This window comes from Plasmodium gaboni, chromosome 13 (assembly GCF_001602025.1).
Source record: "Plasmodium gaboni strain SY75 chromosome 13, whole genome shotgun sequence".
Classification (NCBI taxonomy): Eukaryota; Apicomplexa; class Aconoidasida; order Haemosporida; family Plasmodiidae; genus Plasmodium; species Plasmodium gaboni.
This window is the reverse complement of record NC_031493.1, coordinates 1591430-1619282: the sequence shown is the minus strand read 5'-3', so window position 1 is coordinate 1619282 and position 27853 is coordinate 1591430. Positions and strand designations below refer to the sequence as shown.

The following is a 27853-nucleotide window of genomic DNA, read 5'->3' as shown; positions in this document are numbered from 1 at the left end:
GTAAAATATAAAACAATTAATCAAATACAACAATATAAATGAATAAACTATTTGTTGTATGATTTGTATAATATATATGAAACTTAAAAATTGAATCATCAACTATACACAAAAAAAAAAAAAAAAAATATACATTTATACATATATATATATATATTCATATATTTTATTCCTTTAGTAATATATAGTTTTTCCTTTTTTGTTGTCCCATTTTTGAGAATATTATTTTTTTTGACATGGTTGGGAATAGAAATGCTAGATTTTTTTTTTTGGATAAGGCTAAGGCATATGATAACTGATCATTTTCATTGATTGTAAATGGTGGAGATTTATAATCTCTTATGTATTTGAAATATTGTTTACTTTCCTCTTTCTTCTCTGTATTTTTGTTCAGCATATCATTTATATGTGTCTCTTTTTCAATATATACATCATCTCTTTTTTCATTATGATCTTCTAAGATATTATTATTATGTATGTTTGTGTCACTTTTATTAAATGATGATATATTTTTTATATCTTCATTATGGTTTTCTTGAATATTTAAAATGTTCATTTGATCAAGGTTCATTTTTTTTATATTCTCATTATTTGAACATTGTTCATTATTTAAATATTCCTTTAATTTTTCCATTTTTCTTAATTTCATAATATGTTTTTTAATTAAGAATTTACTTAAGCTAATTTTTTTTTTTTTCTTAATTTTATTTGTATTATTTCCCAATTCAGCTTCTTCTTCATTATTATCATTATTATTTATATTATCATTATTTTTTATATTATCATTATTTTTTATATTATCATTATTATTTATATTATCATTATTTTTTATATTATCATTATTTTTTATATTATCATTATTTTTTATAGTATCATTATTTTCATATAGATTTATAATTATAGGCTTTTTATTAATACGATAGGAACTCCTACTTTCCTTTTCATCCTTAATTTTTTTTTTGTACAAACTATATATATGTTTATCTCTACTTTTTTGTATTAAATGTAATAAACCATAGAATTTATTATCTTTCGATTTATTATTTTGATCACCTGATGTAGCCATTTCTTCTGTGTCACTTTCTATGTCCATAATACCTTGTATATATTTATTATCCCATACTGATATATATGGAACAATAGGATAAATATTTTTTATCTTTTCATTTTTTAATAATGGATGCCTAAAATAATGATTATAATTCAAGTATTTTTTTTTGCTCTTATTGGAATCTATTTTTTCAAGTAATAAATCCTCACTACTTTGTTCAATGTATACGTTATCTTTTGTATTATTATTTAATTTATTATTTTTATTTTTATTATTTTTCATATATTCAGGGATAGTTATATTTAGTAAATCTAAATCGTCTTTTTCAAAACATGTAACATAAGGTATATTTGAAGAAATATCTTTTAAGTTTTCATTTAAATTTTTACTATTTATTATTTTTAATAAATTATCATGTTCTTCTTTACTGTAATTATTTGTATTACCATATTCATTCATATCACCTATATAATTAATAGGATTTATTTCATATACATCTTCATTTATGTTATTTATTTTTTTTATATTTTCTTCAGTAGTTATTTTTTCTACTTTATTTTGTTTTTGATACATATTCTCTTTATTAATCCATTGACATATATCTTCATTTTCTTCAATATTCATTGAATAAGAAATTGGTAAATGCATCGGAATACATACCTGACGTTCTATATCATTTAGTCTTTCTATTTTTTCATTAAGTATCATAGTATTATATTCAAAATTTAATATACTATTGTCTACATCATGTTTTAAAAATTTTAAACTTTCATTAATATTTGGAACGTCAATTTTAATATTAGTATCACCACAAAATTTTTTAAATTTTGATTCATTATGATGTGCCTGTTTTTTTAAAAGTTCATTGCTTCCTTTCATATATCCTTGTTCTTTTTTCTCCTTATAAATATTTCCTTCCATCATATAATATAATCATTTATTGGGATATATTTAAAGATGAAGGTATGAAGCTATATTGTTATTTTTCTTATTCTTCTTTTTTTCACTTTAAATGAATTACAAAAGAGAAACGGAAACAAAAATAATGAAAAAAAAAAAAAAATATATATATATATATATATTTAAAATTAATATGTAAATATATTGTAATATTTTTTTAAATTATATTATATTATATAAAAACATCATTTAAATGATATAAAAATATATCTTCCTATTTAAACATTCTTTCATATAATTCAAAAATTATATAAAATTATATATATTTTAATTATATAAATAAATAGTTTGATAAATATATAAATATAAATATATATATATATATTATTTATTTATTTATTTTTATTTTTTTATATATTGCTGTTATCCCTTTTTTATATTTTCTTCACATTGTGAAAAAAAAATTATTTCTTTTGTACTGTATGTTATTATTCTTTCATATATATAATTTATAGTCCCCTCGATTTTTATTTTATTTTTTTAAATATTATAATAATATATGTTTAAAAAGAAAAATTTTATCATATACAAAAGTATTACAAATTTATAGTATAGTTTTTTATTTTGTTTAAATAGCCCCTTTTCTATGAAGGCAAACTGGAAAAAAGAAAAAAGAAAAAAAAAAAAAAAAAAAAAAAAAAAAAAAAAAAAAAAAAAAATACACTATATATAATTAGATAAATAATGGAAATATTAGAATTGAAGAAGTTTTTAATATTTACTAAAAACAAGTTTGATATATCAAAATAAAAAATAAAAAAATATATTATAATAAAACATAAAACTATAAATAAACGAATAAATGAATTAATGAATAAATAAATGAATTAATAAGTAAATATCTAAAGAAATAAACATATACATATATATATATATATATAATTTTATTTTCTTTTTATAAATATTTGTAGAGGGCAGAATTATTCGCGCCCAAAATAACAGTTGAGTTTATGGAATTTTTTGAGTTATGCAATTCCCTATATATTTTATTTATCAATATAGCATTATTACATGGTATTTTATAAACCGTATTTGTGCTGGTATTTGTTCTAACTATGAGACCATGACTAGATGCTCGTATTTCTGTTATATCTTCTATTTTTATAGACCATATAACTATATCTGTTTTTTTTTCTGATAATAAGAAATCATTTTTTTGGGCATTAGTATTAGCATATAGATTTGCATATATAATTACCTTTGGATATAATAATAATGCATAATGTGATGGAGGATAATTTTCTTGTTTATGTACTGTTAAACATTTCATAATATTTTTTGAAAATTTCAAACCTAAGCATTCTCTTAACTCTGCTTCGTTTATATTATATTCTTTTAATTTTCCATATTCTCCCCATAACATTCTGGGTTTTCTGTGCCTTTTAGTCTTATATTTATGACCACCTATAGGTTTAGATACTTCTGCTTTTATTCCACGAGTTACATCAGATACAGCTTGTCCTACTTTATCTAATGGTTTTACTAAAGAACCTGCAACACCTTTTCCTATTCCTTTGAAAAATCCACCAAATCCTTCTTTTTGTGCCCCTTCAATTGGTTTCGTTACAATATTAGATAAACTTAATACTCCTTCACCAATATTTTTAACAGCACTAATTAAACCTTCTTTCATATTAGTGTTTGTTTTAAATGTTCTCTCCTTTTGTCTTCTATTAATATATTCAGAATCAAATGTCAAATTTGATAAAAAGCTTCCAATTCCAACACTCACATTATCTACTGCATATACAGCTAAACCTATAGTATTTCGACCAATTTCTAATGGTATTTTAGGTATATTTATTAAACTACTATATCCTACTATAAATCCTAAACAGGCCAAAATAGAATGACTATACTTATCTTTTAGTAATGCATAAAAGGATTTAATACTTACACGAATATTATTAAAAATTTCTTGATTTAATGTTACAGGTGCACCTAATAATTCTAATTTTCCTGATACCATCAATATTCTTAATCCAATTCGTAACAAATCACTCATCATGTGCATTTTATCTAATAAAAATGAACACCACACTATTAAGGTAAATTTATCTATTTGCATGTATTGGATATTTATGGCTAATGGGATTTCTGGTGATTTATAATTTACATATACAGGTAAAATAGTCCATTTCTGTATTTCTTCATATAACAAATTTTTTTTTTGTACAATACTTAAACTTTCAATATATTCTGCTGTTAATAAATTTATACCATTCAAAGTTTCAGCATCCATTTCTATTTCTACATCATCTAAGGAAACTTGTATTTTTTTAAATATCACATCATTATGTGATATAAATGACCTTTCTACATATATATTTAAAAAGATCTTTTCTTCATTTGCACTCATATTCTTATTCAATACACTATTACTATTATTATTATTATTACTACCACTATTAGTAGTAGAACCTCTGTTCTTATTATTATTATTATTATTATTATCATAGAGAGGATTCATATAATTAATTTTGTCGTCCGAATTACGATCAAATGTTTTCTTAAAACGAAGGATGTCATTCTCATTATTTGTAAAACTTTTATTTTCATCACGATAATTCTGATACACACTATTACTACCACTAATATCCCCTGCAGTAATCATATTATTCCTACTACTATTATTATTATTTGACGAACTTATTCCCCTATTCGCTAACAACACACATTTTTCACACGATTCCAACTGACAATCTATTTGTACATCTGTTATTTTTATATCTATTACCTCTTCTTCATTTTTCATATAAAACAATGCACACAATTTTGATAGTTCAATAAAAAATACTTCCTCTTTTAAGATATTAGATATAATACTTACACCTATCTGGGTTACATTTATTATTATATGAACATTTTTATATGTATTACTTATCACCTTCACAGATTCATTCTTATAATAATTATTAGTACTACTACAAATACTATTATTTTTATAACTACCAGTACCTCCATCCTTCTCATCAATATATTTTACATAGTGATATTCATCATGATCTATCATCATTTGTTTGTGGGCATAAGCACTATTTTTTGATAAACTTAAACTATTCTCTGAATTTTTGTCTATATTATTCCCTTCATTTGAAATATCTTTACCATTTATTATATTATACTTTTCTATACTTACCTGATTTTCCATTTCCATATATTTCTTCTTTTTATTTATTCCCACTTTAACGTCATTATTAGATGTTACAGAATTGTCACAACTATTCATATGTTTGATCGACCTAATATTATTATGTGAATTATTAGCATATGCAATACCATTTGTTATATTACTTTTATTATTCATCATATAATAATAAGTGGAACGATCTAAAACATTTGAGCTTATATTTAATTTATGACTCAATTTTATTGTAATCAAATCTTCTATATATTCTATACATATAATAAAAGTGAAATTATAATAATTTATATAATATGTTTTTTGTGAATAATTATATATAGCAAATTTTAAAACGAATGGAGATTTAGGTATTATTTTTAAATCTTCTAAAACAATTTCTATCTGTACATTTCTAGTAACATATATAAATGGATTGACCCATCCCAAATAGCTATATTTATTTGGTTCTATATTAAAATAATGTTCCATATCTGTTGGTTTTAAAAAGTTACTTAGAAACATATTTTTTTCTATATAATTCTCTTCATCTTGTAATTTCATATGTCTCGTATCATCATGGAATGTTCTAATCTTTAAATATTTTGCAATACTGGAATTATTATATGCTATAAAACCTTTCTTTTTACTTTCCAATTTTTCTATTATAATATTTTTCGTACCTCTATCAGGTATACAAGTTATCGCGTATACATCCGATTTTTCGTGATTTCCTGTATTAATTACCATATAATTTGTTCCAACGAAATTTTCACTTGGATATATAACAGATGACCAATATATATTTTTATTCAACTTATAATATTTATTTCCATTACTTTTTATTACATTTTTTGGACCTAATAACATTTGGTTTTTATCCTCATTACTATTTCTAGAAGGATCTAAACATTTAAATTGAAATAGTAAAATGCTACTTTTTTTTGTAAAATATAAAGGAGAAGTATCATTTGCACGAACTCCTTGAATCTGGTCATTCTGATATTGTTTAATTAATAAAGGATAATTCAATTTATTACTAATAATAAATTGTGGAACCACTGTAATTATTCTACTTATAATATATGGAATATTTGTTGTTTTTATTTTTTCTGTATTTAAACAAAAGGTATAAAAAAAATTTTTACAAATCACATTGGTCTCTGTATAACTACCAATAGGAGGTAATGTGGCTTTGAATAATATTACAGAATTATTTGCAGGTGAAGGATAATTAAAATCATTAAATATATCATTATAATCTATAATAACTGCATTTTTATTAACATTATCATCATTACCATAACTTTCGTTTCCATCGTTATAATCTTTTCTATGATTTCCTCCTTTATCATACATCCTGTTCGATCTCTTCAAATCACCCTTATAATAAGAATTATATCTATCATCTTCAACACTATTATTGCTACTGTTCACATTATTGTTTGGATGAGTATATGTTTTGTGAGGTAATAACAAATCAATCTGAGAATGCTCCCCTAATAAGGTTATCCCATTAATAACAGGATAATATTTATTCGAATTTATTGCCTTAATTCCTAAACCTGTTCTATCTATAAAACATCTTGGTAAAGAAAAAATATATAATTGTTTATTTCCTAAGATACTACTCAATGAATTAAAATATCCACTAAAATTTTTAATAATTTCAACTTCCACTGATGCATATTTTTTAAAATGTAATGAAAATCTGGTTACAGATTCTTCATCATCTTCTACTAAAAATAATTTATCAGACCATTCACATTGTGAATTTCCTATCTTCATCTTTAAATTCAAACAAGTATATTTCTTTATCTCATATATATAAAATATAGAAAATGGATTTAATCTTCTATTAACATAACCTTTTACTAAAGGTGAAGATAATTCTTTTTTCTTATATTTTATTTCTTCATCTATATGATATATTTCTCTTTCTAATTTGTTCAACTCTTGCATATATACATGTTCACTATTATTGCTATTGCTATTACTACTATTGTCTTTGTTACCTGTTATTCTAGATGAACTATCACTATAAATTTTACTTCCACCATATTTTGATGCATTCACCTTACTCAAATATGAATTTATATCTTCACATTGTTTTAATAACCTTGCTCTCTTATTTTTTAATGCATCTATTTTATTCCTTTCTTCATACATGTAATCATTCTGCTTATCTTCTACTACATCTGATGTTATTATTATGTCTACAAATGCTGGTATAGCATTTACAACACTCACATGCGGATATATAGTGATAATTTTCAAATTTTTCTCAGCAGGTAAAGCACTTATCTTATTTTCAATCTTTACCAAGAAATAAAAATAATTATTTCCACTACTATTACTTTTATTTATATTAGACATGAAGGAATTCATATCTTTGTATTTACATTTTTTCACATACGTCCCTTGAGATATATCAGAACTAAAAATATCAGACCATCCATTTTCTATATTAATAGACATAGGATCTATTAAATCATTGTTTCCTCGCTTGTCCTTTTTTAATAAATCATTAACATTTGATTTATTACCATAATAATTATGACTACTACTAATACTATTATTATTATTATTATTATTATTATTGTTCACACTATTTGTGGTGGGACCACCCGTTACTATGTCATAATATTCATTCTCTGCTGTTATCACATTGATAGGTTTAAAAGACATGTACACATGAGAGGGCCCACAAAAAACACACTCGGGTGCTGATAATAAATACTCATGATTTAATATTACAGTGAAACTTAAATTATTATTCTTCTGTCTTAATTTTATATTCGGATTAATATTCAAACTGTTAGATACTTTATAATTCTTAAATGAATCACTATGGTTAGGATATAAAGTATTTATAGGTATAGTCCTATTCTCTAATGATGTTAATAATATAGGATTTCGACTACCATCAAAAAAACAGAATTCTAAGGGAATACCACATTTATTTATAATTCTAACTGTTGAAGACATAAATAATATTTTATAATTTGGCATAGGTGATATAATTTCACACACATTTTCAACCAACGATGTTTGTGGCAAATAATTATTTTTCAATCTATATTTACATGCTATATATGTTTGTTTAATCATTTCTTCATTTCTTCTTTCCCATTCATTTATCTTGTCAATGTTTTCTTTATTTAATATACTGGATTTATTATGTTTATTATTATTAATACTAATACTATTTTTAGAAACATATTTATCGACAATCTGTTTTGTAAGTGTATTATCATATATACTTTTGTTACACATATTATTATTATTATTATTTATGGATCCATTAATTATACTATCATCTGTCATAATCCCATCAGTGTTACTATTATTTGTCATAATTTCATTAGTCTTTTTGCTGGAAAAATTATACTTATATTTCTCATCAAACACAAAATCACCAGGCTTTAATAAATGTATGACATTGCTATTTTTCAAAGATGTAGTTAATGATGTACAACTATTCTTAATCAAATTTATTATAACACATTCAGTGTTTCTTAAAAAGGGTCCAACAAATTTATTCGATGAAAAAATAGAATTTGAATCATTTTTCTTTTTCTTATTATATTTAAAATAATATTCATAATTCAAATTATCCCTTTCATCAATTGAATTGGTATCATCAGTTGATTCATAATCCTCACATGTATCAGAAGAACTATCACAAGATACTTCTTCATCATCATTCACATACTCATTATTATCATCATTTTCACACTCTTTTGTATATAAACTCAATGATTTATTAACCTTTTTCTCTTTATCCAACAACTCATCATTCCCTTCTACCATAACATTTAAGATATTACCATTTAGATTATTTTGGCTCATGTCTTGTCTCTTCCCATATTCTTTATCACTGTGATTACTATTAATAGTATCATTACCTTTTATGTTATTGTCCATATTGTTATTCTTTGAGGTATGGTCAGTTTTACTAATAGTACTATTTGTATATTTGTCCTCTCCTTTTATAATACCCTTAACATTTTTATAATCATTCCACATTTCTTTGTTTAACAAATACATTTTGTGATCCTCCAATAAATGTGTATTTTCCGTTTCTACCTTACTACCACCATCTTCTTCCCCTTTCATTTTCATTTTTTTCAAATACAATTCTATATGTTTCTTTTTATTATTGTCATCATACATCATATGTTCCGTCCAATTGCTATTTATACTATTTCTTCTAATACGTATGTCTTCCTTATGTTGATTGTAATTTAATAAATTTTCAATAGTTTTCTTTGGATTTTTTGTAATCATGAGATCTAAAACAATGTCTCTTTTATTAATATTCGAAAACATATCATGAACTATATTAACAACATTTGTTGGTGGAATGGGTATCAAATATAAATATAAACATTTTTTTTCTATTAACGAATTATTTTCTATTTCGTTGATTAACAGTCTGTCTAATGATATTAATTCATTTGTCGTTATAATTTTAGCATATAAATCAGGTATCATTTTGAAAAGATCTTCTTCAGATATATAATCTTCATTTGCTTCGCTATGGATACTATTATCATCCGAACAAATTAAAGAATGTTCCTTCTTTAGATTTTCTTTTATGTCATTTTGTTTTATATCATTTTCTTTTATGGAATTAACTTTAACGACATTTTCTTTGATTCCATTACCTTTGGTAACATTCTCCCTTTGAATGTATCCCTTTTCTACCTTTTTTTTTTTCTCATCCCATTTATAAGATTTTATCGTCATATTTGTGCTATCCCCCTCATTGACACTTTTGTATACATTTTTTGTATCGGCAGATTTTTTTTTCTTCATAATTTCTTCAATCTTACTTTCAGGCATTAAAAAGGCATAAAAGTATTCGCTAGTCAAATTAACGTAATATATCACAGAGTTATCTTTCCTATTATAGTATGTATTTCGATTCTCTTCCTTTTTTAAAAATTCATCTAAATGAAAATCATTTGCTTCCTTACCATCTGTATCACATGGAAAGGAATTAAAAACTGAAGAACAATCTTCGAATATGCTCTTACTCTTGACACTCAAATTTTTGTATTCTAATTCGACAGATCCACTATCACATCTAGAAAAGTCATTTAAGCTATTCAACTGTTCAGATGTTTCTAAATCCTTATTAATAGATGTATCTTTAACATTTAATTTATTATTCATATCATTCATTAATATATCATTTTTTATACATTCACTTACATATTTATTATCCTTATTATTATAATGGTCTATATCCTTTTTCCCATTTTTCCTTAAGCCATTAGATACCTTCTCAGAAAAGACAGGAACAAATAAAAATAACAAATTAATTAACTGAGGTGTAATATTAAACCATAAAGCTTTAATACTATTAATCTTAATGATACTTATAGGAGATTTGTTTCCTTCCTTATCTTCATCATATTCATCGTTTGGGAAAATATTATGTATATCTAATGAAATATTGCATTTCTCAAGAAATGGTTCCCATTCACCTATACAATTATTAAAATATTCTAACTTCGAATTTAAGTCACTAATATTATATGAACATTCATGAGTATATAAATTAATACTTATGTTCATACTAAATATCATTCTTAAAATTGGAACAATAGAATTTCTTATATCATCTATAAAGGTACACATTACATTATGTAACTTTATATTAATTTTTATATCTCGATAACTTTGTGTCTGATTATTATTATTATTATTATTATTATTGTTGTTGTTGTTGCTACTACTGTTATTATTTATATCTGATATATCATCATATTTCATATCTCTCTTATATAATATTTTTTTTTCTCCATGTAATTCACTTAAAGATGTATTCGAATAACTTAAAGTATTAGTACTTGAAGAAACATCAGATACTTTTTTATAATATACATATTCCATCATGTTACTCGAATCAGAATATATTTCATCCTTATTACTAAGCTCGTTATATTCATCCTGTCCTATTTTCTTTTCATCAATATGACAATCTAATACACTTTTCTTTTCATTCATATTAACTTCATCATTTATTTGATGATTTTCATTTCTCTCCATTTCTATTCTATTTCGTGCATCCTTCTTTTCTTTCTTTCTTATAATTTTCTTCCTCCTCTTCTTTAATAAATTTATACTTGTTATTTGCAAATCAGACTCACACAACATTTCGGTCTCCTCCTTGACAGTAGTACTTATATAATAAATATTATTTTGCATAAATTTATTCTTTATTTTTTTATGTATGAAAGTTAACGGTGGTATAACTGGGCCAACTACTATATTTGTAAATGAACTAGGTACATCACCAAATAATGTGGATGATGCTTTCAATAATATTTCAACATCGTCATTTGATAAACGTATATCAAAATTACCGATATTTATATCTAATTCAAAAACGGTTATAAATGGTGAATTATTATCTTTTCTTACTACACTACTTTTTAATTTATAATCCTCAGTTCTTGTGTCAACTGATTCGTAAACAGCTTCACCCATAACATTCAAATTGTCACATAGTAATATTTTCTTTTTATGATAATTATGAAGTGGATTCGATATATTCTTAGGATCAAATATTTTGTTATTGTTATTTTTACTGTTGTTATTATTATTGTTATTCTTCATGCTATTATTATCTTTATTGTTGACGCTATTATTATTGTTATTATTGCTTTTATTGTTCCTCTTCTTAATACTATTATACTTATAATGTACATGAGATGATAATACATAATTAATCCTCTTCACTTTACTATCGATCGCATATATTTTTCTAAATACGATACATTTATTAAATAAAGAAAATGAAAAAACAAAATTATTGGACCACATTATTATTGGATGAGAAACTTTTTCTACATCTGTAAAAATAATAAAATTCCCATTATTCACTTTAAAACTTACATGAAATGGTTTATTATCTAATTTTAATACTTCGTTTATATTAGTTATTATTTTATTTTTCTGTTCTTTTAATTTCCCTTTTATATATTTTGATTGTTCTAAAACACTACTACGTCGAATAATTTTCTTCTTTTTTTGTACCCAATGTTTTTCATTATCTTCTTCATTTATGAGTTGGACATTTTCTTCAATAATTTCTTCATCATAATGAATCCTTTCTCTTTTGAATACATTCTCTTCGATACTGATACTGGTATTTTCCTTACAATTAATACTACTATTATTATGAATATTATTATTATTATTATTATGTGTGCTATTTTTATATTGAGACCTAGTACATTTCATACTAATCTGTTCCTTTATATGCTTTTCTTCCTCTGTCTTTGAACACATGATCTTTTTTTTTCTATGGATACTTTTACTTTCATTATTCTCTACATATTCATGACCCTTAATCTTTTTCTTCTTATTCTCATTCTTGTAAGATACAATATAAGGTGATGGCTTCGGATACAAGTGTAACGTGCTCAAATTAAATCCTGTCGATAAAAATTTATATATATCTATAAAAATAAGGAAAAAAAAACAAATATACGCATCATCAAGTTCAATATTTAATAACAAATCTTCTATGAAAGAATTAATTTTTATTTTTATTCCTTTTTGTTTTTTCCTTTTCTTCTTTTCATTTAAAAATACATTATTTTCAAACATATATATTAATAAATTTTTATAATCTTTTCTATAAGATTGTGTTGAAACAGAAATATTATTACTACTACTATTATTTCTTTTTTGTACTTCTTCTTCATATTCATCTTGTATTTCTTTATTATTATAAAGATATGTCTCCTTATTATCACATATTTTATTTTCTTTATTAATTTGACAAGAATCCCTTTCCACATTATTATACTCATATACACTACTCTCATTAATAGTATCATTATATCCTTCTTTATTATATAAATTTTTATACAATTGATGTACGTTTCTATTTTCCTTCTTCAACTTTTTCTTTTCATTTTCAATACAACAGTAGGCCACCCTTTTATAATAATTGATAGAATTCTTTCTAGCATCATCAATATACAATGAATTACCATGTAAATCAAAAAAGTAAACATAATAGAAATCTAATAGAACTAAACGAAATGACATACTTATATATTGGAATGTTATGATGGCTACAGGTGTATTTTTATCAAATGCTGTTTTAATTTTTAAACTTTCAAAATTTATATATACATATAATTTCAATCCTGTTTTTTTTTCTGCATTCTCTTTTGAATCTTTTATTATTGGTTTATCATTTGTTAATGAATCACTTTTTTTATCTTTTGTCAATGACTTATCCATTTTATTTTCACTCTGATCCTCTTCCTTATCTATAGTATGATCGCTATCATACATACTATTATTTTCAACAGCATCTCCAATTTCATAATTATCTTTCATCTTATTATTCATATTGCTCATTTTATTTTCCTTTTTGTTGTCATTTGATTTTCCTTTCATCTCTTTCCTATTATTAAAATTGTTAAAATTCATGTTTCCTTTTTTAAACCACTCCGAATTTATCATACTGTCCAAACTTACGTCCTTATCACATATAAAGCACATTGGGAAATAACCTTTATAACAAAAGTTTTCATTTATTATATCTAATAAAAAGGCTAGTTGAAATACAGTTAAATCTAAACATAAGTCATTACCATTTAAATAAATAAATATACCATTCTTAGCATTTATTAAACAGAAACCTAAATTTACCTTATGTAATATTTCCCCTTCTATATTAGTACTACCACCATTTTCACATGCTTTACTTTCTATATCTAATATATCAATGTATAACGTAAAATCTAACTTCACTTGATCATTATTTATACTATTCCTTTTTCTCTCGATTGGTCCTAACTGTTCAGTAGGTAAAATATCAGTTTTTATAAATGATTCATTCTTAACTTTATTTTTATCTAATTTTTCTTTTTCAATTTTCCCTTTATGTTTCTTCTTTTTTAATATCATTTGTCTTCTTTGTGCTGCTCTTATTTCTTCCGTACATTTTAGGGTGTAGGAATTTTTAAGTTTTAATTTGCTTAAGTGGAATTGTAAATAAGATTCAATGTATGGTATATTATTACTATTATATGTATTAGTACCAATGGAATTTTTATCATAACTTGATTTAATATCAGAATCAAAATTCGTGTTATGTATATTTTTATTATTCACATTATTGTAATTGTTATTCTGCTCAATTTTTGTATCTCTTTTTTCATTCGAGAGTATACATTCCTTTGCTCCTCCTTTTACAATATCATTTATGTCCTCATTTTCCTTTGTGTTATTATTACTGGTTTCATTCTTAAAATATCTTGATACGTTTTTCACCTCGCCCTTATAATTATATATCATATTTTTATCTTCAGGTATGATAACTATGGGATCCATAAAAGTAAAATTGAATAAAAAATATTTGGTTTGAGCAGCCTGAACTACCTTTTTATATGATTTACTAATAAAAACATTTAATATACCATCATCTAAATATTCCAAAAATAATCTTAAATCTTTCAAGTAAAAAATATAATACATTCTTGAAATTTCACATAATAAACATATATTATAATTCCTCTTATCATTATATACTTTTATTTTACCAATAAACAAATCTTCTTTCGATTCTTTATGCATCGTTTTCTTTTTTTTCTTTATTTCTAAAGATAAGTTATCCACATTTATATTATTTAATATATCTCGACTATTTCGTCTTTCCGAAAAGGTATCATCTCCTGTATATTCTTCTTTTTTTTGCTCATCATCATTTTGCATATCATTTAAGTTCCCTTCTTTCTTTACATTTTTTAATCCATTTAATAATATATTTCTATCCTCATTCTCCATATCACTCGAACCAAACCTTTTCTTATCCTTAGAAATAAACAAGTCGTATTTATAATCGTTAATATTATTAGATATAATGTTCTTATTATTCATTGACATTATACCCTTTTCTATATTCAAAAACATCTTCTGGTCAAAATTGTTATATATTTTATTTTCATAAAATATATTACTCACTTGAATCTTAGAAAAAATTTTCTTCTTTTTCCAGAAGGCTAACGAAGCACTTTTTATAAAGCAGTTGAAAAAATATTTTGGATATGAATTTTGTTGACCGTATAATTTGGGCAATGTATCATCAAGTCCTTTACTAAGAATATTATCATTCAAAATGTTATAACTATTATTATTAATAATATCTTCATTTATATAATCGTTATTTTCAATATCATCTTTATTATTAATATCATTATTATCATTTATAGTGTTATCATTATTCATATTTATTTCTTCATTATTTTTTTCATTTCTTAGATTAAAATTCCACTTATTATCAGTTATCATATTTAAATTTTCCTCTTTCGCATAATAAGGATTCATAACATGTATACCTTCTGCACCAATTTTAATGTGATCGTTGTCCATTTCATTCACTTGTAGATTATTTATTATGTCATCCTTATCCTTTGCAGATTCTATATCTAAAATGTTTAAGGAATCCTTAACATTTTTCAAAGTTTCTTGTACACTTCTTAAAGCATTTTCAGATATGAACATTTTATAATTTTTTAAATCCTTTTCATTTTTTAATTTATTTTTTATATATGTCATATCTTTTTCTATACCATATTGTAATGTTTTCTTATATTCTTTCATTGTTTTAAAAATCTGTTTTATTGTCTTATATTTCCAATGTAATTCAATATCACTAATAATAAAATTAATATGAGTTTCTTCAATATTCTTTTCATTATGTTCTTGCAAAATTTGAAGACTTATAGATAATTGTTTTTCTTCAATAGCATCCATAAAATCATCATCTTCTTCCTCAACATTTTTATCTTCATCATTTTCTTTTTTTACATTCAATTTTCTCTCTTCATTTTTTCTATCCATACTCATACCAACATATTTATTAAACTGATTTATACCACTCATGGAAAATCTATTAGTGTTCATATATTTTCCACCTTCTCCTCTATTATTTATTAATTCTACATTATTCATAATAGAATTATCAATCAATCCATTCTTGATTGAACTTTTATTTTCTCCACTTATATATACGTTATCATCAATCACTTTAGCAGATTCGAACCTTTCTAAACTACCAAAAGCATTCGAACCTATATTAAAACTGTTCTTCCTAATATTAATACTATTATTATTAATATTATTGTTGTTGGTGCCCATCATAAAATGATCTTCTTCTAATACATCGTCTATACCAACATTTATATGATTTTCACTTTCCATATCATTTTCTTTTTGTTCAATACTATTATGGTTATGACTTTTCTCTTCCAAATAGGTAGATAAAGATCTAAATAAAAATATATCCTTTGAATTTATATCCTTGGTTAATGTAAAAAATATAGGTTGCTTATTACTAGGATCACAAATCCATAATTGTTCTATTTCCATTTTAATAATTTTCCTTTTTTTTTGTAAATAGTTCTTATAAGATATACCACATGCTTCATATTTCAATATTTCACAATTTTTCTTATTCTTAATTGAAAAAGAAGAATTTTTAATCAAAAAATCAATATCATATAAAAAGGATTCTTCTTCTTTTTTCATACCTTTATTATTCATTTCTACCATATTATAATTCTCTTTATTCCTTTTTATAATATCAGTAATACTATTTCTTTTGTATGCACCATTATCAATATTTGACAAACTTGCTCTTGTAATATCATCTCCTTTCATTAAATCTCCTTCTTTTTTTTCTACAGAAGTTTTCTTCTTGTTCTTATTAAATTCATTCTCATTCTTATTTTTAGAATAAACTCCAGTCAGATATCTAGTTATAGATGTTGGAACTGCTAAAATGATACTGATGGCATCTGGATTAATTTGAAAAAATATTCCATCTAATATAATATTTGTTTTCAATATTTTCAAATCATATTCTACATAGATTTTTACTGGAATTGGTTGTAATATATAAAATTTTTCACCCGTTAAAACCTTTTCTTTTATACTATTAAAATAACTATCTTTTAAATCATCCATTTCGGTATTATCTATTGCATTATTTGAAAATAAGCCTTCTTCATTTATTTCTAAATAAATATTACTTTTATCCATTTTCTTATATGCTTTTGCTGATTTATTATCTATATATTTTTTGTTCTCATTAAAATTTATATCCTTTTTACATTTTTCATCCTTCTTCATATATCCTGAGCCTATTTTTAAGCATGTTATTTGCGTTTCATTAAATTCAAATATTAAATTAAATTTATTATATGTACATGGGTGTTCTGTTTTTGCTACCAAATTACCTAAATGCAATTCTACTATACCGTTTGTCAAATTGTCGAAATGTAAAATGGGACCACATATATGTATATAAAATTCAAATAATTCTGGAAGGTGTTGAACAGCTCTATTATAAACATTTTCTCCTCTTTCTTTTAATCCTTCTAATAATTCTGATTGTTCCATTTTTTTTATTTGTAGTAATGCTTCTTCGTCATCCTCATCATCTTCATCATCATCTTCTTCCTCATCGTTATTATTATCATCATTATTATTATCATCATCATTATTATCATCACATTCATCATGATTATCATTATTGTGATCATTATCATCATTATTTTTATTTTTATGATCATCTTCTTTTATCGTATCATTTCCTTCACCCTTGAGAAATTCTTCATTATTTGTTTCTTTCTTTATATTTCCAATTTCATGATGGCTCTTCTTATTTTTATTATTTCTTTTTCTTGTCCCAGAATTTGATTCCTTCTTTTTAATAATAGTCGCTGATGAAGCTTCTTCCTTTTGTTTTTGCTTTTCCACAGATAAACTAACATTTTTACTCTTGTACTTTTTCATTACAGTCTTGTGACTTTTATTAATTATATCTAATAGAGGAAAGGTAAATGACAATATACTTTTAATTAATAATGGAGATAAATAAAGCTCCAAGGGGTTTAGTCTTAATATAGTCGATAATGTATTCCCCTTTTCTGTTACTAAATGATTAATTTCTAAATAAGCGCAAACAGATTGACTATATAATAATGAATAGAATATAGAATTTTTATATAGACTTCCTGATGTATTCATATTATATGGAAAGGAATTTTTATTATTCCTAAATTCCATAAATACCTTATTTTTGTGTTTTGCTATAAAATTTTGTAATTCAATAATAAACTTCCATTGAAAATTATCATGATCATTATGATCAACAACTGATTGTAAGGATAAAGAAGAATATATTTGATAAAAATTTATAGACAATATATTGACTCGTTCATATCTTACACTTTTTTTATCTACTTTTGAATCATTGGAACTTAAATTTATGGAACTTGTCAATAAGGTTTCACAACTACTATTTATACTTAATTCATCATTTACAATATTATGAAAATTTAATTTATCTTCTCTTATATGATGTCCATCCATATCATCTTTAACATTTGTGTTAACCCCTGTAATATAAATATTATTACTATTATTACTATTATTATTAATATTATTATTATTATTATTTTCCTTTTTATTATTTGTTATCCTCTTTTTACAATCATCATATACATTAATGCAAAAATTAGCTAGTTTAAATTGAAAATCATATTTTGATGGCATAACAACATCATAGTTATCATCATTTGTCATAGCTTCTTGTATCATAAACAACTCATTTTCATTTATTATATCTTGTTCACTTTTTAAAATACTTTGTACTTTATTTTCAATTTCTTTTTTATTACCAGTTACCCATGACCACCAAGATTGTTGTTTATATATTGAATCATATAAAAATTTCTTCTTTAAATTTTTTTCTTCTATAAATTTTTCTAATGTGCTCCTACATTGTAGTCTCCATTTTGCTAAATGTCGAACACCTACAACATCATATAAAATTTGTAATCTATTTAATTCTTGTGCAGATAATTCTGTATTACTTATATTATATTCTTCTCCTAATACTTTATTATATAGATTTATAAATTCGTTTTTTGTTTCATTTCGTAACGATTCGATATCTAATCGAACTGTCCATGCATGTTTTAATAATAATTTATTGGTTTGATTCCTAGATTTATTAGCTTCATTCATTATTTCTATAATTTTGGTTATTTGTGTTTTCGTGAGAGTAATACCTTCCCATTTATCACTTATTTCTAATTTAGCTTTTAATTCTTTTTTATTACTTGACTGTTCTACTGGTAATACTAAGTCAAAGGGTTTTATTAAATATTCAAAATTATAATTGTGTAAAATAATATTTTCTTCTTCTTTTAAAAAGCTGCTTATTCTATTTAAGGTGGTTTTTAAATAATCATCTTGGTTGCCACTATCATTACTACTGAATTTTGAGTAATCATGTGTGTCATTATTTTTGTTATTACTATCTAATTTTTTGTCATTATTATCAAAGAATTTGTCGTTACTATTTAAATTATTATCATTACTATTTAAATTATTATCATTATTATTTATAATATTATCATTACTATTTATATTATTATCATTACTATTTATTATATTATTATCATTACTATTTATTATATTATTATCATTACTATTTATATTATTATCATTATCATCTTTTACGTTTGACGAAATATCAAATATTTCCATATGCTCTGTTTCTCTCTTATTCATATTATGTAACTTTTCATTATTTAATGAAATTTCATTATTCTTATATTTTATTTCATTTGTGTTTTTACCATTTGATGAATCCTTCCCATTGTCTTTATCCTTATCATCTTCCAATATTTCTACTATATCTTTATTTCTCTTTTTATTTTTCTTTCTAGTTTTTTTCTTTGTCCTTGATTTTATATCACTATTGCTATAAATACATAATCCTTTAAATTCAATTATGTGATTCAATGTTTTATTTTCTGCATTTGAATTTGCTTGTGTTGAGATGTCCTCATTATTTTGACAATTTTTGACTGAAGAGGATTTCAAAATAAAACCAATAGAAAAGTTTTTATCTGGATCCTCAAAATGAATTAATATATCTTGAATATCTATTTGAATATTATTAATAATTTTATTTAATAATTTAAATATAAGTGTAGACTTTTCAGAAGATTTCTCATTATTCTTTTGTAACTTAATAAGAGAAATTTCTTCTTCTAATAATTGTAATCTATGCATTTTAGCTTTTCTTAATTCTTCTATAATAACTTCTTCACTTTTTTTATAACATCTTGGTTTTATATATATATGAACATTTTTTATTAAAACGCACACAGGGCTTTTGCCTAAACTGCTCCATGGTATCTGTATATTTATTCTTCCTATATTTCCATGGATTATCTTAAATGACAAGTCTAATATTTCAGTTATTTGTGGTTTCAATTTTAAATTCTCTAATACGATATTACCTGACCAGACACCCAAATGTAAATTCCGTTCTATACCTTCCACATATGGAGCTAAAAATTTATTCAAAAGTTTTTCAACTAATGATTCAAACATTGTTACCTTTTTTTTTTTTTTTTTTATATTTATTTTTATTATTCTATCTTTTTATTTTTTATTTTCCATTATGTCCTTATATATATATATATATATATATGCATACATATACATACATTACATATGTTTGTCAATTTTTCTATAATTATATGAAATACATATATGATACATGTATTTTTATAAAATTTTTGAAAAAATTAAAATTACAAAAAAAGGAAATATAAAAAAAAAAAACAAGAAAACAAAAACAAAAAAAAAAAAAAAAAAAAAAAAAATAAAAAGGAATAAAAAAAAAAATAAATAATAAAAAGTGCAAAAGCTAAAAAAAAAATGTATTATTATAAAAACATATCATTGTTTATCAATTTTCAGTTTTATTCCATAATATAATTATTACTACATTTTAAAATTGCCATAAGGCTATTATATAAAATTTTTAATAATAATTATGTATACATAATATATAAGATGATATAAAGATTTTGTAATATATTTCATTAATTTAATATATATAATACAAAAATATGTACAACACTTTCCATAAAAAAAAATAATATATAAAAAAATACATATACATATGGTATATAAATATATACATATATATATATATATATATATATATATATATATATATACATACATATAAACAAACATATATTTCATAAAATAAATACATAAAAAAAAATAAAATAAATAAAAAAACAATTATAACTTTATTAAAAAATTATAACATTAATATTTATATTATAAAATATATATATATATATATATATATATATATGTATGTATAAAATTTAAGTGATACATATTTTTTCAAATTTCATAAATTATTTCTATTAAACGGAAAGATATAAAAAAAAAAAAAAAAAAAAATTTTTTTTTTTATTCAATAAAAGGATTATTTACTCAATATATTTATATATTATTTATATACATTATTATACAAAATACTTATAACAACTAATGCTGAATTACATACACAGAAAAAAAAAAAAAAAAAAAAAAAAGTATTTATTCTCTGCAAAAAGGTAAATATATGTGTGTATTATTATAAATGTATATATTTTTTATATTTTATTTCCTTATGAATATACACATAAGGGAACCAGGAAAATATTTCTCAACATATTTATATTTAGAAAAAAAAAAAAAAAAGTATAAATAAAATAAACTTACGTTGATATTTTAACAAACAATTCATGATAAATTGAATAATTTAAAAAAAAGATAATTTTTTTTTTTTTTTTTTTTTTCATATATATTATTATGCATGTTCATGAATTATTCAATATTTTTATTTTCTTGTTATTTACAAAAAGGTGGCAAAAAATTATATCTTTTGTAAAAAAATAATAAGTTCAAAGATATTACTTTAATTCAATTTAGAAATACATAAAAAAACAAAACATAATATATCTTAATATTACTATTATATCTATATAAAATGTTATCGAATTAGATATATTATTCATATTCTTAAAAAAATTTGTTATATGTTTATTACATCTTCTTTTTTTTTTTTTTTTTAAATACAAGAAAAATACATAATATATAAAATATATAAATAAGATTAATTTAATAATAAATTAAATTTTTGTATCTTAAGTGATAAGAAATGATAAAGAAATAGGATACTCTTATAGAATTCTTTTGCTACCTTATATGGAATATAAAATTTTCAACATAAATAAAAGTCTATCTATATATATATATATATATATATATATATATATATGTATATATAATAAACATACATATATGTATGTATGCAGGTCTATTTATATAATATTATTTGTAGTATATTCCATTCATTTAAAATTTCAAGCTCTAATTATCAATCATAAAAAGTACGATTTTATATGAAGATGTATTTTTTTAAAATAGATTTAATATTTTTAAGGGTTGTTATATCACACTGTCTTTTTATTAATAAAATATATTAATAATAATTATAATAAGTAAATTTTTAATTTTATTATTTAAAAACATTTAAAATAGTATAAAATTTTATATTTATTCTTTTACATATACGCATAAATGTTATAAATATATATATGGTAATTTAAAAAATAATAAACGAAAATATACATTATATATATATAAAAAAATAAATAATAATAATAATAATAAAATATGTATGTATTCCTCTTTGTATAATATATATAATATATATATAATAATACATAAACAAATAATAAAAATGTATACATGTATAATTATATTAAATATATAATTCATATATATTATTCAAACTCTATGAAAAATAAATACATGAATTTAGCCATACAAAAATATAAAAATATATTATATATATATATATATCAATCTATATAAAAAAATACATATAAATAAAAATATGTAAAATTAAAAACATTACAATTATTTCATTAAAGAATACAGTTCATTAATTTCTTTTTTCATATCTTCTATTATTCCACATGGATGTTTCATAATAGTTTCTTCGATATGATCTAAAGCGATCTCCACCACGTCCTCTTCTATCTGTACAAAAAAAAAAAAAAAAAAAAAAAAAAAAAATTATAAATAAAAAAAAAATATAATACAAGATAATATATAATATAATTTATATATTTATTTACATATATATATTTTTTTTTTCAATATCTTACATCTTCTTCTATAAGATTTTTCCTTTAATATTTGTTCTGGTGTCATAACATTTACTTCTTTTTCGTCTAATGGTTTTTGATAACCTATTTCATTTTTGTCAATTTTATCATCATTTTTTGATAAAATAATTTTCATACATGGGACAGTAGTAATAAATTCAACGGTTCTATTATTTGCATCTTTATTTTTATTGTTTTCCTCTTCTTCTTCTTCTTCTTCCTCCTCATCTTCTTCATCTCCCGACTTTTTGTCTTCATTTTTTGCGTTCTTTTTCAAGCCACTATTATCCTCTCTACAATTTTTGGAAAATGAAATAAAATTAAATGGAATATATTATCAGTCATTTTAAAAAAGGGATATAAATTCAATAATTTATGTTACGCAGATAGAACAATATATACATATAAATATATATATATATATATATATATATATATGTGCATTTATGTTGGTATTAATTGTATTTTATTTTATTATTATTATTTTTTTTTTTTTTTTATACAAACCTTTTAATTACATGCTCCTTTTCGTAAAGCTTGGTAAATTGGTGTAAGCCCTTGGCTCTCCTTTTTACCATTTCAGCTACATTAACAACAGAACTTATAGCTTTTCCTACTCCTGATAAAATAATTTCATCATAGGTCTCAAATAATACAATAGCTTTATAGACATAATCTAATGCATCACTCTTGTAACTAATTCTAATCTCGTTTTCTAATTTTGTATCACTCTTTGTGCTACCCGGCATTTTGAAATATAAATATAATTAAAAAAAAAAAAAAAAAATTGAATAGTATAATATATAAGTAAAAGATATAAAAAAAAAAAAATTATTATAAGAAATAATTAATATATGGAAGAAAAAATAATAATAATATAAAATTTATCAAAAATATAATATTATATAATAATTTATAATATTTTATTTTAAAAAATAGATATATATTATATATATTTTATTAAAATATTATATTTTCATTAGAATGAAAAAAAAAAAAAAAAAAAACAAATATATAATATCTGTTTTTAAAAAAAAATATATATATATATATAATATTTATAAGTATTTTGAAAAATAAATTGTAAAATATATAAAATATAAAAAATTGACAATTTTTAAAAATATATATATATTTTCTTTTTCTTTTAAAAAATAACTATGAATATTTTTAAAATAATTATAAATATATATATAATATAATTATTATATAAAACTATTATATTCAATTTTATTATATATAAATAAAAATATAACAATAAAATATATATTATATGTGCTAAATAATACAATAGATATATATTTTTTATTTTAAATATAAAAAACAAAAAATAAATATTTTTAAAATAAAACAAATATTTTATTATATAAATATAATATATATAAAAAAAATACAAGATCTATTATTTTTTTTTATACAATATATATTTTATGTATTATAGAATAAATGTATTTTATATATATTTATAAAAATAAAAAAATGAAAAAGAATAAATATAAAAAGATATATATATAATATATATATGTATATTATTATTATATATAATATGTAATAAACTTTTTTAAAAATTATTTTGTGATTGATTTAATTTTATTTTTCATATTACATTTTATATATTCATAATATAATATATATATATTATAAAAAAATATTATTTTATATTTTTATATTAAAGATAATATTATTATATTCTTTTTTGATATATATATTATATTATGTATAAATAAAATATATATTTAATGTATGTAAAATATGATATATATGTTATATATATATATAATAAAACAAAATGTTAATATTATTAAAATTTGTAGAAATAATATCCTCTTTTCTTTTCATTAAAAATTTTATAAACAACGTGTGATAAATTATATATTATATATAATATATTCTTATTATATATATTATATATATGGTATAATGTTATTTTTTATATGTTTAATATATTATAAATATAATAGTATAAGGTGAACTATATTTTTTTTTAATAATAAAGTTTATACTTAAATAACAAAACATCATACAAATGAAAAGGATATATATATTATGTATGTATGTATTTTCTATTTTTTTATAAATTAAAAAATATTTTCTAAGAAAAGAATTCTATTTTTTAGATTTGATATTTTATGGAAGAGAAATGTGAAAAAAAATTATGATATTTACAATATATAAATATAATATATATATAATAATATTAATCCTTTTTTTTTTTTTTCTTTTTTTTTTTTTGTATTTTCTTTAAAAAAATTAAATTATCTATAATTATATTTTCAAAAAACCAGTTCATAAACCCCCTTTCGTTTTTCTTTTTCTCTCATTTTTATTTTTCACAAGACTTTTTTATTATATTTTTCATTATAATATTATAGAAATATAAATAGTTAAAATTTATATAAAGTACAAATATAAAATAAAATAATAAAAAAAAAAAAATAATAAAATTTCTTATTTCACAACTATATATTTTTTTTCCCCCCTTTTTCTTCTAATTTTATTTTATTTTGTTTCATCCTAAACCAAAATGGTTAGAAAAGTATTCAAGGTATATTTTTTTTAATCAAATGGTTATTTCATATATATATAAAAAAAATAATATATATAACAACATTTTTATTTCATTAGAAGAAAGAAATATATATATATATATATATATATATATATATAATATAATGAAGGTATAAAATTCTAATTTTTATTTTTTATTTTTTTTATGTTTCATAAAATGAATTATTCTATAAATTTTATAAAATTATATTTTCAATGATACATTAAAAAAGAAAAAAAAAAAAAAAAAGTTTAAATCAATATGTATAATATTCTATAATAAAAAAAAATAATATGGAATTATATTTGTTTTGTGAATTTTATTAATATATTATTTAAATACATTTGAAATTTATTTATTATAATATAAGGTTTACAAATTTTAAATTAATAAACCTTCTTACTTATTATGTGTACTATACTTTAATATTCATTTTATTATTTTTATTTTGTTATCATATTTTTCATTCATAAAATGTATTCATTTATATTTCCTACAATTTAAATGTTTCTTATTCTAAAAGGGTATATTTAAATTTTATCTGTTAAAAATAATAAGAATGAATAAATATATATATATATATATATATATATGAATATTCCATTTATAAATTTTAAAGAGAAGTTTATTTAATTATTATAGCATTGTTAATAAATCATATGAATATGATTAATATATAGGAATGCGCAACAAGTGTAATATTCTATTTTATTTTATTTTAATGAATAAATATAATATATATATATATATTAAGGTGTTAAATATACAGACGAATAAAAAAAACAACAAAAAATTAAAACCATATATAATGTATTTATATTTTTATAATATTAATATAACATAATATCCCTAAAATGTATATTTATATATATGAAAATCATTTCATTATATTATATTAATATTGATTTATAAAAAATAATCAACAGATATTTTTGTTCAGTTTATAAATAAATAATAATATGCATAAATAGGAAAAATATATATTATTTTTTATAAAATAATGAATTCTATATTCATTTATTTGGAGAAATATTCTTCTACAATTTTGTAATATATATATATATATAAACAACTTATAAAGAGAATAAAAAAATATATACTTTCATTAATTATTTTTATTATTCCTATTTAAAAGGGTTATTAAAAAAATGGAAGAAAAATTATATGAAAAACATTTTTTTGATAAGTATATAAAGATGGACATACCTGATAATTATTTGGATGCATCAAGATTTAGAATAATTCCTGATAATCAAGAAGTATATGTTCATAAACATGATAATAGATGTTTTATAATTGAAGTATTATGTTATGAAGTTATGGATGATAATGATAAAAGTAAGTATTATTTTAATGATTTAGCTAAAGAAAACGGAAGTATAGAAAATATGATAATTGTAAATAATAATTCTTTATCACATGTACAAAGAAATTATAATTTAATTGTAGGGAAACAAAAAATTAAAAAACAAAATGAAAATAATTATGAAAATGTTTTCTTATATATAGGTATATTTCCATATAAAGAATATAATGCTGATATATTAATAACATGGAATGTACCAAAAGATAATTTTAATATACATCCAGAATTAGATATATTTAATAATATGTTAAAATCATTTAGGATTCTTGATTATCAATTATTTGTTTAAAAAATAAAATCATTATTTAAACTATTCACCAGACAAAAAAAAATATAAAATGTAAACAATAAATGTATACATAAAACACTTCAAATAACTACATATTTGATTTTTTATTTCTTTTTTTTTTTTTTTCTATGATTGTCTTGTAAAAGCACAATCTTATTAAAATTTTTTTTGCTTCAAAAATTTTTGCTTAATTTAAATAAAATTGCAACTTTTTCTATTTTTATAAGAACCTGCATATAATATGGTTGTGTATCTACATAAATGAATATATATATATATAAATATATATATTTATATTTATATATTTTTTCTCCTTTTTAATTTATATATATTTAAAAAATATTTATATATATATATATATATATATTAATTTATGTAGATAAAATATTATTTAATATAGATTTTTTTAAAAAAAAAAATAAATATAATTTTTTTTTT

General features: G+C 20.8%; 4 protein-coding genes across 4 annotated transcripts; 1 reads left to right on the top strand and 3 right to left on the bottom strand.

Annotated features, from left to right (window-relative positions):
- Positions 1-166: 166 nt before the first annotated feature.
- Positions 167-1975, bottom strand: PGSY75_1346500 (hypothetical protein; the record flags this gene model as incomplete). The annotated part of the gene is made up of 1 exon (XM_018787499.1): positions 167-1975. The coding sequence occupies one exon, from the start codon at positions 1973-1975 to the stop codon at positions 167-169; it is 1809 nt and encodes a 602-aa protein (XP_018640241.1).
- A 931-nt stretch (positions 1976-2906) lies between these two features.
- On the bottom strand, positions 2907-20582 carry PGSY75_1346400 (hypothetical protein; the record flags this gene model as incomplete). Its single annotated transcript, XM_018787498.1, has 1 exon — positions 2907-20582. The coding sequence occupies one exon, from the start codon at positions 20580-20582 to the stop codon at positions 2907-2909; it is 17676 nt and encodes a 5891-aa protein (XP_018640240.1).
- Positions 20583-22986: 2404 nt separating this feature from the next.
- On the bottom strand, positions 22987-23961 carry PGSY75_1346300 (DNA/RNA-binding protein Alba 2; the record flags this gene model as incomplete). The annotated part of the gene is made up of 3 exons (XM_018787497.1): positions 22987-23084; positions 23213-23505; positions 23720-23961. The coding sequence occupies 3 exons, from the start codon at positions 23959-23961 to the stop codon at positions 22987-22989; spliced, it is 633 nt and encodes a 210-aa protein (XP_018640239.1).
- A 2947-nt stretch (positions 23962-26908) lies between these two features.
- Positions 26909-27415, top strand: PGSY75_1346200 (putative nuclear import protein MOG1; the record flags this gene model as incomplete). Its single annotated transcript, XM_018787496.1, has 1 exon — positions 26909-27415. The coding sequence occupies one exon, from the start codon at positions 26909-26911 to the stop codon at positions 27413-27415; it is 507 nt and encodes a 168-aa protein (XP_018640238.1).
- Positions 27416-27853: the final 438 nt, after the last annotated feature.